The sequence below is a fragment of the Glycine soja genome, chromosome 11, assembly GCF_004193775.1.
Source record: "Glycine soja cultivar W05 chromosome 11, ASM419377v2, whole genome shotgun sequence".
Lineage (NCBI taxonomy): Eukaryota > Viridiplantae > Streptophyta > Magnoliopsida > Fabales > Fabaceae > Glycine > Glycine soja.
Window position 1 is genome coordinate 38,736,642 of NC_041012.1, and position 12,905 is coordinate 38,749,546.

Sequence of the window (12,905 nt, forward strand, 5' to 3'; positions counted from 1 at the left end):
GTTCATGCTAAATATACCTCCCATTTGTACTTTTACACCCCTTCCACTTATTGAAAAATAATAAGAGATAAGAGGTGTACAAGTAAAGACGGAGGAGGGTGTTTAACAAAATCCTACAAAGTTGTATTACGGATTGTTTAGTTCATAATACCCTTTGAATGCACCAAAGCAAATGATGAGGTGCGTTAAATAATATCCCAAGAATCAGGTCAATTGGGCCTAGCCCAGTAAACTAGATTGGGCCTGTAAAATGTTGACAAAAATATTATCAGGCCTATTTGACCCAATATTGTTTTTTATTTTTGACTGAAACCCAATATTGTTTTTATTATTTTTTCATTTGAAATTCATAAAAATTTAGACAAAAAATTGAGCCAATTTAGCCTAGGCCGGATCAAGTCGCTTTCGACACTTGATTCATTGGATAGAAGCCACCCATTTGACGATACTACTCTCAAATGTGATTTCATCCACAAAGCTCAGCCTAAGACCTTAAGAAATTTTGGTACATTTACAATCAAACTAATAACATATTAGTATACGATTTGTTTCATTGTCAGAATCTAAATGTTATTCTACATGATTATAGTTTCTTCCTTTTTTTTCTTTTCATCCGAACAACAAAAGTATTTTTTTTCTTCTCTTCTCTTTATTTTTCTCTTATTTTCTCCCCCACATTCAAACACGTGTCAAAACATATTGTGAACCAGATGGAGAGATTTTAAGACTCAAGTCCCATGTATACCAATGTTTTAAAAACTACACTCATAGTTAAAGCAATTACAACACTAATTTAGAACTTATTACTGAATTGTGATATAAACACATTAGAATAATATTATATGCTAGTATTAATAGATATTACAAAGAATTAGCTCACATATAAGCCATGTAAAAATGATAATCCGGAAAAAAAATTACTTTAGCTTAGTTCTTCTCTTGCTTGTTTTACCTTTCTTCTTAAAAGGCGTTGGATTCAGCAATCGCCTGAAGGGGAATAAACCTTGACTTCACTCTCAATCCACCTAGAGATAATGGAAATATACTTCATTATACTTGCCACTTGCATCACAAAATTTAAAATGGTAACATGCAAGTGAATGAATGGGCAAAAAATTACAGATTTCAATAACCAAATAAAGATATTATTAGTCAATGAGTGGGGCACCTGAGGCAGTGCTCACTTCACTAAGCCTTTTATCTTTCATTATAACATCTGGCAATAAATGTTTTGCAGCAGTGGAATCATCTTCCATTTTCATCTCATCAAGTTCAAGTGCATCAGTTTCCCGTTTGTCCTCCATTGAACTATCAGAAATTGATGTGTTTAACTCCAAGACTGGTTGCTCTGCAATTTTTAAATCTTCATTTGGCAAAGCTTCACGAATCCTCCCAATTTGTTCATTTAAATTAACATCGGAACTTTTCTCATTATTACATTTATCATGAAAACCATGGGATGGAAGGCCCTCAGCCACTGAAATAGAGTCAATGGCTGCTGGAGTGTTTGTCTCCTTCAAATTGACAGCATCAGTTGTTCCACTACGTATATTTTTCTCAAAAATGTTGTCCCACCTCAAAAAAAAAAAACTTATTAAAAATACTCTATCCAAACTCACCTTAGTGCTGTCTTTTAGATGAACCAAAAAGAAAGTTGAAAGAAATAAGTTAAAAGAAAAAAATTACATTTTATATCATTATTTTCTAATTCAGCATACTACAACTTTTTGGGTTATCACATATGAGGTTACTCCCCGTGCTTAATCTGCTTACACTTATCTATCCTGCTTGTTATTATTATTATTATACCTTAAAAAATATCTACTGGGAGTGGAACAATTGACACGGGAAATATTAAAAGTGCAACCCACTTATCTGTTTTTTCCCCCTTTGTTTTGTTTTAGAGAAATCAATAAAAATTGCTTAAAGATATAATAAAAGACCTAATGAGTCCCTGCAATTGCAGTGTGCAACCCACTTAACTCTACTCATGTTTCTGAGGATGTTTATATGCAGCCCAACTAAAGTATCCAATTAGTTCAGTTTCTCCTATTTAAATTAGAGACCAAGTTCTTCACTCCCAATCATGTAATGTAATAAACTGATAAATGGATCCACGTATTAGTATAAGATACATTAACACAACTAAATAGTTCAATTATCTCATGATATTCATTGCATAAACCAGAATCATAGGAAGAAGCATAAAAACCAAAAGAAGACACCCGAACTGAGCAGAGATTTCTGAAAAAAGATTGGAAAGTGAAAGCATAACCGTTTGCAACGTAAAAAAAAAATACTTCCCAAAAATCATATTCGAAATATGCCCTAGTTACTGAACCAAAAGAAATAAAATTCTAAACGTAGTAGAAACTCAAAAAAAAATTTGGACCATTTCTCGATTTGTGCGTGTCATCCTTGCGCAGGGGCCATGCTAATCTTCTCTGTATCGTTCCAATTTTATCGGATGTCCCCGAAGGGACAAGCTTTGTTGTTGTGCATCTAGTTATAAACATTAATAATTTAATAAGTTTAGACGGTGTGGGACTTAAATGGGGAACGAGACCACATGACATGCGCTGAGTCCTGTAAGTTAGGGAATGAAACAACAAGGCAAGATTAGTGTATCTCTCTCAAGTTTCAGGTCTCAATATAAACAGGGTAAGAGAAAGATCCAAGTATTTTTTAATGTATTTAATTAACTATAGTTTATCTATCGGTAGCCTTTCTAGCTTCATGATGACTCTGCTCTGCCCCATTGCAACCTATTTTTTGTTTGTTTTTTTTCTTCCTTTTATTAAAGCCTATTTTATATATCTGACACTTTACCATTTATTTTGTTCAATATTACTTATTACTAGGTACTTCGTTTTACACTTTTTCTTTTGACCATAACTTCACTTTATACTAAATCACACATGTCAAACGTTCAACCAAAAACAAATCTCAATCACTCTTTTACTATCACGTGTCAAGTATAGCTCCCAGTGCAACGTCATATCTGCAATTCTGCATACTACTCAGTACTCAGTAAGTAAAAACTGATGTATGTGGCATAAGTATTTTAGGTTTAAAGGATGGAAACAAAAGTGACCAAAATATAAAACAAAGAATAAAGTAGAGTGTAATATAGGGAATGAGCTAACAAACTGCTAATCAAACATGGCCTTAGTTTGTTTCTGAAAAACCAGAATATTGTAGGAAATAAAATAAAGACAAATGTTAACCGATATGTTGTTAGGCTTACATGAGAATAGAGAATAGCTTAGTACATCAAATTTCCAAACAAAAATGAAACCAGCCTCTCAATAGTGATTCAACTGCTTTCTTGAGTGAAAAGTCGGTCCAACAATAAGTGATGTTTAAAACAATTTTTTTAAACTTTTCTTTCTTTTTTTTACTTTAAATGTGTAGACTTTTTTATTAACATATTTGATATTTTTATTAGCATATAAAGTTTTTTTTATTTTATAAATATTAATAATAAATATTTTTTGTTGATGATTTTAAAGTATAAGTTTTAGTCGTTTTATTCTTAGGTGGTTCTGTTTTATTTTTTTCACTCCTGTTTATGCAATGGAAATACAGCTAAAAGACATCCATGTGAGTAGTGCAAATAGCAACTCGGGTTGGTTTAAGAGCCCAATTGGGTTAGACCCATAACATTCCAATTAAACTCAACTCAACTCTGCTTCTCTCTTCCCTCCTTGCGCAGCCAGCAGCAAGTTTGTCTATCTCCCAATATTCTTCTCTTGTCAACAACACAGATCTCAAATGCCTTAAAGTTCAATCTGAGTAAGTAACACCCATGGCTGAAACCCTAATTTTCTCCGTCCCCACCGGAGAACCTTCTTTCTTAATATTCCTAAATCGCACCTTTCTCTCCATCAAACGACGCCTCCTCGCTCGCATTCTTCGCTACCAAAACGACGCCGTTGCACACTCCAGGCACGCCATTTCATTTCTCTCCCCCGCTAAATCACACTTGCATTCATTAATGAATTTGTATCTCTTTCTTTCGATTTTCTCAAGACGACGACGACGGCGACGTCGTTTGTTTGTTACTGTTGCAGGATTTTCCGTGAAGTGGATGATTCGGCCACTGAGAAAAAGTGCGAATTAAACGCCGGAGATTGTTTGTCAAACGACGGCGGGAATGGACGACACGCCGTTTTCAATGCGCTGGATACTATGCTTAAGGACAGTTTAGAGCGTCTTAAGATGATGAGGTTAGTTTCGATTTATATCAAATTCGAAGAATTTAGTTTGAACTTTGAAGTGATATGTTCGTTCAATTTAGTTACCATAGTGACATTCATATATGATATGGGAATAAGAAGAATAAATATTGAGTTATTGACTGTTAGATATTATTATTATGAATGATTAAGATTAAGGATGCAATTGGATGAACAAATTAATTAAGCTCTTATTACATGATAAGCAAGTACATATGTATAGGTCCTGTTTGGACGAACTTCCCAACAAGCACTTAAAGGATAAGAAGATAAAAAGATGAAATGAATTATACTTCTCCCTTAAGTTAGAATTAGCTTAAAATCAGCTTTTGGGGAAGTTAAATGAGAGAACTTCTAATTGCATTAGCTAATTTTAACTTATGGGAGAAGCTTTTTTGCATTTCACCTTCTTATTTTTTTGTCCTGTAAGTGCTTGTTGAGTCATTTATCCAAATTGGGACTATGTTGCTTTTATAATCGAATAGTGAACATGGTTAAACTATTTTCACACACCTTGTAAGTTATTTTCATAAGTTATCCTACAGAACATATCGAATTTTGCTGAAAACTGCTTATGGACTTATCATATTCATTAGATATTTTCACTGGCTCTTTCAAACACTTACACAAGTGTTTATGTCATAAGTCTAAGTAATCTGTAAGTAGATCTTCCAAACAAACCATAAAACACACAGGTCATATGAGTTTTTAAGAGGTCATGTGACTTTTTGAAGTGACCTATATTATGTGATTTTAAAAAGCTTATAATCTTGACATCCATGAATGGTTGTATGGCCTAGATTTGTTCCTATCATTTAAAAATGGCTTTGTCACTAGCTATATATATTGTATACCTGTCTGTTTTATGTAAACATTAGCAAAAAGATGCAAGGGATTCCGATGAGTGACTTTTGGGTTAAATGTTGCAGGGAAAACTTATGTCTGGTAAAGACTGGTCTAACTATAGGATATGCATGTGAATCCAAGTATGCTGAAGATACAGCTACTATTAGGCGTTTGTGCTTAGATGGTAAGCTGGGAGCAGCTGTTTGGCTTTGGGGGAAAATGGCGCAGAAAGGTGTCGTTTCTGATGTGTTTACCCACAACCATATTGTAAATGGGCTGTGCAAAATTGGGCTTCTGGACAAGGCGGATTTGGTTGTTAGAGAGATGTTAGAATTTGGTCCTCGTCCCAACTGTGCCACTTATAATACTTTGATTAAGGGCTATTGTGCTGTTAATGGTGTGGATAGGGCTTTGTATCTGTTCTCCACCATGACCTATGCTGGGATTCTGCCAAACAGGGTTACTTGTAGGATACTGGTGCATGCACTGTGTGAGAAAGGTCTTCTTATGGAAGCTAAAAGGATGCTTGAAGAAGTATTAAAGGATGATGACGAGAAAGACATACCTGATTTAGTTATCTCTACTGTATTTATGGATAGCTACTTTAAGGATGGAGCAATTATTCAGGCTCTCAATCTTTGGAATCAGATGCTTCAAAATTGTACTAAAGTTGATGTTGTAGCTTATAATGTTCTTATCAATGGATTTTGCAAGAGTCAACAAATGAACCTTGCATATGGATATGCATGTGAGATGTTTAAGAAAGGTTTACTTCCTGATGCTTTTACTTATAATATTATTATTGGTGCTCTTTGCAAGGAAGGAAAAATTAGTGAGGCTTGCTATACCGTTGGAGTTATGTCTAATATGGGAATTATGCCTGATCAAATTACATACCAGATTGTGATTCGAGGCCTTTGTTTTGCTGGAGAGGTTGTTAGAGCAAAACACTTGCTTTGGTGTATGTTGAACAATTTAATGGTGCCCAAGCCTTTAATATGGAATCTAATAATTGACTTATATGGGAGATATAATGATCTTAGTAATGCATTTTTTACAAGAGATCAGATGCTGTCTTTCGGTGTTTGCCCTAATGTATTTACTTATAATGCTTTAATTCTTGCACAAGTGAAGAGTGGAAATTTCCATGGTGCTTGCTCTCTGAAGGAAGAGATGATTTCGAAATGTCTCTTTCCTGATGTGGTTACCTATAATTTGTTGATAGGTGCTGCTTGTAATATAGGACGTCTTGATTTTGCTCTTCTATTACATGATCAGATGGTGCAGAGGGGTTATGAACCAGATTTAATAACTTATACTGAACTTGTTAGGGGGTTCTGTATAAGAGGTAAGATGAAAGAGGCAGAAGAGCTCTATGCCAAAATACTAAAATCTGGTTTGTTGAATGATCATGTTCCAGTTCAGATTCTTTTTAATAAGTACTGCAAATTGAAGGAACCAGTTATAGCATTTAACTTTTATCAAGACTGGTTGGAAAGTAAAAAGGGCAGTCTTCCTTGATAAATTCCACATTGTGCCTATGGCTTTATACATCATGAAGTTCTGGAAAAAGAAAGCCGCATTTGCTCGAATGAAATGTCGGCAATCATATGAGTAATGAACACTCCAGGTGTGTGTTGACATTTTATCCATCACAATGTACTTATAGTGAACTAGTTGTGTTAGTCTCAGTCATCCAAACTGTTGCTAAATGTTGTACCTGAAAACATAAGTAGATTTTGGGTTGATAAGTGGAGCCATTTTATGTGCTGACTGCTGATTTGTGAATTAGTTTTACATAATTATATGCTGTAATTTTGTCAAAATGAAAATGGGATGCCACATTTAACATAATGCGTGTGCTGTTTGGAACTTTTATTTGATAAATTTTGATTAAATGCTTAACTTGCATGAAATTTACTTGCTATAAACCCTGTCCTACTCAGAAAATGGATGTATTCTCATTGCCTGGACCCTGAACAAGTTAGTGAGTATGTTGGACTGATCCCCATCTGGATGGCATGTGGGTCCAGGCACACTGGAGATGGACCCAATCCAACAATCAGTTTTTTTGTCTATTGAGAATTAGTGACCTGCCAAATCACCTGCATGCTCTTTCTTGGACATCCTTCTACTGTGATTTCTAGGCACGTCTACCTCATTTAGACTTTTGATCATGTTTCTTGTGCTTAGTAAATATTAGTATTAGATAGGTTGTGTCCTTTTGTGCCTTGTAGGTATTTTGTGAAATATCTCTCTTTTTAATAAAGTTTCCCTCTTTGCTTATTGTATTGAGAACACTGTCTTTTTGGCTTGGTATATGACCTACTATAGAGGCTGGTTTCGTTTTATCCATTTAGAAGTTGGTCTATGAATGCTATATGAGGATATTATACTGGTTATATGTGTATGCTCATCATCTCTTTCTTTAATGTTCTTGTATTTCTTTTGCAATAGTTTTTTATAGAGATTTAAATTGTGGCTCATAATTTCCAAATGTTCATGAAAAGGAAAATAGGGCAGTGTATCATATAATAAAATTTAAAGTTATCAACGCCTTAAAAAATTTCCCTTTGAAATTGAGTTTTAAATTTTAAATATGACACAGTTATTAATCTGGTTTACAAGTGGCCATGGAGTCACAACTATGATTGATTATTAATTACAAATATATCTTTAATTTTGGATTTTTTTTTCTTTTTATGCACCTATTCGTGTAGTGTAAATTATAAATTATTTATCTTGTATATATAATCTTTAGTGTAGCAGGCATCCTGCTATCTGCTATCATGATATAGCAGTTTTGGGTAGGCCACTCTGCGCTGCTATTTGGGATTGATAACTTCTTTGTAATGATCAGAAGAACCCATAATACTTTCTAGAGCAGCAGATTATCAAACCCAACCAGCAAGATTGATTAGCCAAAATTGCTTGGCTATTGCTTTGGTAGTGTATAAATTGGGAAAAACAAACAAAGCTGTGGATGTCGTATCTTGTAAAGGAGAGGAATGGGAATTAATGGCACTGACTAGGCCAATACAGAGGATGCAGATAGAGTGCAAGAAGCTGTGCAAGTAGATTCTGTTTTGAAGAAAATTTTGGACAAAATAAGAGCTGATCCTAACTCCCAACCTGGGTACACTAGAGCAGACCTTGTTGTTTCACAATGGGAGATTGGTCATACCCACAGGATCTGAATGGGTTCCTCCACTGATTGTAGAATTTCATTGGAGTATTACAAACATGCAGATGCCTAGCAGCAAACTTGTACTGGTCAGGAGTGATGGCAGTTATGATTAAATTTGTTGCTGAATGTCCAGTGTAACAACAACAAAAATACCAAGCCATGTCTCCAGCAGGACTCCTCCAACCCTTTCTGATATGCCCATTGTGAATGTGTATAGTAGAGGAAATAGAGAGGCTGTGGGAGTAGTGAAGGGATTAAAAAGCCTCATGAAGCCAAGCCTATTGGTGTACGAGAGAATGAAGAAAAGGGTGGCAACAACAAAGGAGGAAAAGGAAGAGAGAAAATAACCGAATGGGCAGGTAGTGGAAGGAGAATGGAGGAGGGAGAATTAACTGAAAGGGGCATGACGAAATTTGTTAAGGGTCTCAGTGGCCAGGTTAGATTGAGTAGATGAGCTGGTCCTCTCTCAGTCAGGTATTTACCATTTCTATGACCATATTATCTATTTCCCATCTTGTAAGGAGCTTAGCTCCATTCCATTGTTATTGTAGTGGCAGTATCTGCTTAAATCCTGTAACAGAGGCTTCTTCCTTTGAGTATTACGAGTATTTCCATTTACATTTCATGTTGTGTGGCTAGCCGGCTAGGCTTGACATTGCATGGTCTATATTGGGAAAACTAGGGATGGCAAAATGGGTCCAACCCACTTATTTTTGGCGGGCCAGGTTGAGGTTTCCAACCCGCCAGCCAACCCACTTTAACCCGCCCTGTTTTGACACGTCAAAAAACAGGTTGAGAGAGAAATGGGGCCGGCCAACCTGCCAACATGCTTTTTTATTTTTTTTTAGATTTAATATTTTTTTTGATATTTTATACATATATTATTAATTTTTATTTCCTTTATTTTTTGGCTAAATAAATTATTATTCAAAATTTAATGTAATACACTCAAATTTTTAGTAAGTATTTATTATTTAATATTTCATAAAAGATAAAGTTAATTAAAATATATTATTTTATTATTTTCTTAATTTTTGTCTTTGGTGGCCCAACCTGCCAACCGAAGCATATACAAGGTGGGACGGGCTAACCTGTTTTTGGCTGGTCAATAATGGGGCGGGGCGGGGCGGGTTAGCCTATTTTGCCACCCCTAGGAAAATCTCAAGTCCCACGTCAGCTAGAGATAATGCTAAAATAGAGTATATAAGTGGTGAACAACTCTCATCCTATAAGCTAACTTTTGGGGTTGAGTTAGACTCAAACTCACATTTTAAGATGGTATCAGAGTCTATCCTAAATCTATCAAAAGGGTCACCCACCATATTATCCACGCACCAAACCCAAAAGTGTTGGGCGTGAGAGGGTGTATTGGAAAAAAATCCAAGTCTTACATTAGTTAGAGATAGTGTCAAGATAGAGTATATAAGTGGTGGACAAGCCTCACCCTATGAGCTAGCTTTTTGGGGTTGAGTTAGGCTCAAACCCACATTCTAAGAGTCTAGAACTTACGATTCTTGTCAATCATCTTGAAAATTGGCTCCTTTTGTCAAGAATTGAGTTAAATTTAAGATCAAATACCAATGAATAAGATACAATTTCACCCAATTTTCTTAGATTAACTAATAGTATGACGGTTTATCAAAGTTACATTGGGAGGGCATTTGGCAAACTGACTCTACCAGCAGGTTAGAAGTGGATGATCCACCAATCAAATGTCCAGAAGCGTTGGCCTATGAGTTGTTATTTGCAACAATCACCAAGTGTCACAAGTATCTGGTCTAATAGGCCATAACCATAAACCAAAGCTATATGTGAGGATGTGTATATGATCAGGGGCTTGTTTCTTGATTTTAGCTTTTAGAACAAGGCTCCTGACACACTGAGAAGATGTATTGTTAGGCCAGAAATAGTGTGAATGGCCCAAGAGTTTTGAAACTTTATAAGGAACAAGGGTGTAGTGGGGAACAAGGGGAGACTTCATTAAAAAGTCCACATAGGAGTGCCACTGGCAAGGAGTTAAATGGGATGCTAGTGAGAAAAAGAAAAGGGCGTTCTGCTTATGCAAGTAATTTTGAGGATACTGAGAGGTTATCTCTCTTTGAAATGGTCTGGGCCTGCGACAATATCTATTGCTGGTGATGGTTTCTTTTCTGGTTCAATTTTAGTCACTTCTCTGTGTATCGCTGCATAATTCTGCAGACTTTTTGAAATTGTGTTTGTGTTTAAAAATCCTTGGTAGCTTCAATCCTTTGTGCTTCTTTTCTTATCGTTGATCTAACTACATAGCTGGCTGGCACTAATAATCTGTATAAACCATATATAATTGAATCAAACATTAATGGAATTTGCACATTCAAAGTTGTGGATTTGCCTGGTCTCCAAGCTTCATTTCTGTCTATAGAATTCTTGATTATTCATTCATTTTTTATGTTATTGCTAATTGTAATTATCCTTAAATATTTTATATTCAGTTGGAGCAATTGGAAAAAGTGCTGCTTCTCTTGGTGGAGGTTATCGTAAATGTCCATAAGTGTACCATTGCCAAGCTACCTGCACAACTTGGACCAATTGTGCCTAACAGAAACTGGGGAATTTTAGGCGTTGCCACACTGGTTCATAATGTTGAATGATTCAAATTGTAACTTTAGGTGGGTGTCCTAGCTTGTAAATGTTAATGACGAGTCTGGTTTAGCTTGCATATTTGCTTGTATTTTTATTGTGAATCAGCTTGTAATTATTAAAATGGTTACTTATTCTAATAATGTTGGAATGTTGAGGCGAGATATCTATGTTTCAGCTACTTTTGATTAAGGTTTGCAAGTGTTAACTTGAGATATTTATGAGGCCTGTTTGGATGCAATGCTAGAAGTGTTTTTGAGAACTTGTCTATTAGAAAAATCTCTCTATTTTCAATAGAGAAACTCTCAAAAATACTAATGACTTGTATCCAATAGGTCCATATGTGCTTTTTGGGCTGCTAAAAGGATATCAGGTGATGCTAGGTGCACCAGCTTTATTGCTTGTGCACTTAGCATTTTTTTATTAATTTCAAAATTACCTTGCATCGAAGGTATGCGAGTTCGTGGTTGATCTGTATGATTTATACGGATCTGTATGAATCATATGGATCAACTTGAGTGAAGGATATTTTTATCCGTTTACTTAAAATGCTGGGTACACCTAGCATCACCGAAAGATATCAAATAAATTACATGTTATAGATTCAGACTAGTTTTCTGTTATTCTACATCTATTAATTTACTCCACTTGTTCTGAAGTATATGTTAGCATTCTAACATTTTTGTGAATTCCACATTGCAGGATTCAGGTTGATTTTTTTTTTCCCGTTTTTGTATTGTGTTTTCCGTAGTCATGACAAACTTGAATTGTTTCCTCAAAGTGCCTTCCATAAATACTGTAAAGCTTTTATAGAGGGTGAAGGAACACCTTAGTTGAGAAATATATACCCACATAAAATTGAGGCCCATCGGAAATGTAAATTGGCGTTGAATATTGTGATGTCTGGGATTTTAAGATGGAAATTTGCACATTCAATATTTTTTTAACATATCCTTGACTATCTACACTTTCCAAACAAAAGTATAGAAGTTTAATTAATCAATTAAAATGCTGTAAAAAAATTATTCAATTTAAAATGATGTAGTCATAGGTGATTAATTCAGGTGATATATGCATCTTAAATAAGGTTGCCTTTGAGTCTTGTATATCGAAAAAAAACTTTCATTAAAAGAACTAATCTTGCCATATTATGATTGTTCTTGAATTGAGCAAAATTGTATCTCTCGAAGGATATCTATGGTCTAACGTTTTTCTTTTTTCTCTAAAAACATTCCAAGAATTTTGCATTGTATTATATTAAATGTGATTTGAAATTGCATTATATCACATGCTAAAATTTAAAGTGAATGATATATGTACAAAGGCATGGGCGGAGCTACGAGGGCTTAGGGGTTGCTACGGCCATTAGTTATTATTATAAAAATTGAGAGCTATAAATATAAATATAGACCATTAAATTATATTTGAATGATTAAGTTAAAGTAAAAAATGTACATACCAATAAATCGTTGATTTCTCAAATAAGGTCTTAAGGTTTAGTCTTTGTTAATGGAAAAAAATTAATTAAGAAAAAAAATCATAGTCAGTCAAATTTGTCAAAAATTAATCAAAATGTATTAGATATTTTATATCAATATATCAGTGACCTAAAAATAATATATATGACTTTTTTAAGTTGATGTGACTACTAAAAATAAAAATTAAAACAACCAATTCAATTTAGATTAAAAAACTAATTTAAATTGAACCACAAATTTTTTATGATAAGATTGAAAGATGTTTATCTTTTACATCAAAACTTATGCAAACCAAGTGCCTAACCCATTTGAATTGAGACACACTTTTTTCACGATAAGATTGATTTTTTTATTTTACCTCAAAAGTAATGCATACCAAGTAGGAAACACCCGTACAAAAACCATGTTGTAGAGGTCTATACTCCATACACACAAAAAAAAGGTAGGTTGTGGTCCACGTTCCTTTTATACAGTGACCCAAAAGCTTTTCGATTTGTATTCAGTTACCATCTTCCTCTTCCTTTCATCATTCGGGTT

The 12,905-nt window shown here is 34.6% G+C and overlaps 2 protein-coding genes and 1 non-coding gene across 7 annotated transcripts; 1 reads left to right on the plus strand and 2 right to left on the minus strand.

Annotated features, from left to right (window-relative positions):
* Positions 1-889: 889 nt before the first annotated feature.
* LOC114373266 lies at positions 890-1,992 on the minus strand. Its single transcript, XM_028330768.1, has 3 exons — positions 1,979-1,992; positions 1,169-1,575; positions 890-1,025 (listed from the first exon to the last, which is right to left on the minus strand). Exons 1-3 carry the CDS (start codon positions 1,990-1,992, stop codon positions 961-963), a joined length of 486 nt encoding a protein of 161 aa, XP_028186569.1. The 3' UTR covers positions 890-960.
* Positions 1,993-2,380: 388 nt separating this feature from the next.
* On the minus strand, positions 2,381-2,483 carry LOC114377731. Its single transcript, XR_003659169.1, has one exon. It is a non-coding gene; the product is annotated as a U6 spliceosomal RNA (small nuclear RNA).
* A 1,195-nt stretch (positions 2,484-3,678) lies between these two features.
* LOC114376935 (pentatricopeptide repeat-containing protein At5g24830-like) lies at positions 3,679-11,082 on the plus strand. Of its 5 annotated transcripts, none has more exons than XM_028335271.1 (5): positions 3,679-3,948; positions 4,074-4,229; positions 5,168-6,714; positions 7,846-8,745; positions 10,743-11,082. In XM_028335271.1, the coding sequence occupies exons 1-3, from the start codon at positions 3,809-3,811 to the stop codon at positions 6,603-6,605; spliced, it is 1,734 nt and encodes a 577-aa protein (XP_028191072.1). In that variant the 5' UTR covers positions 3,679-3,808; the 3' UTR covers positions 6,606-6,714; positions 7,846-8,745; positions 10,743-11,082. The 5 variants fall into 5 exon arrangements, with proteins under 5 accessions (XP_028191072.1, XP_028191074.1, XP_028191073.1 ...); XM_028335273.1 differs by having other exon boundaries at positions 7,851-8,745; XM_028335272.1 differs by having other exon boundaries at positions 7,854-8,745.
* The last annotated feature ends 1,823 nt before the right edge of the window (positions 11,083-12,905 follow it).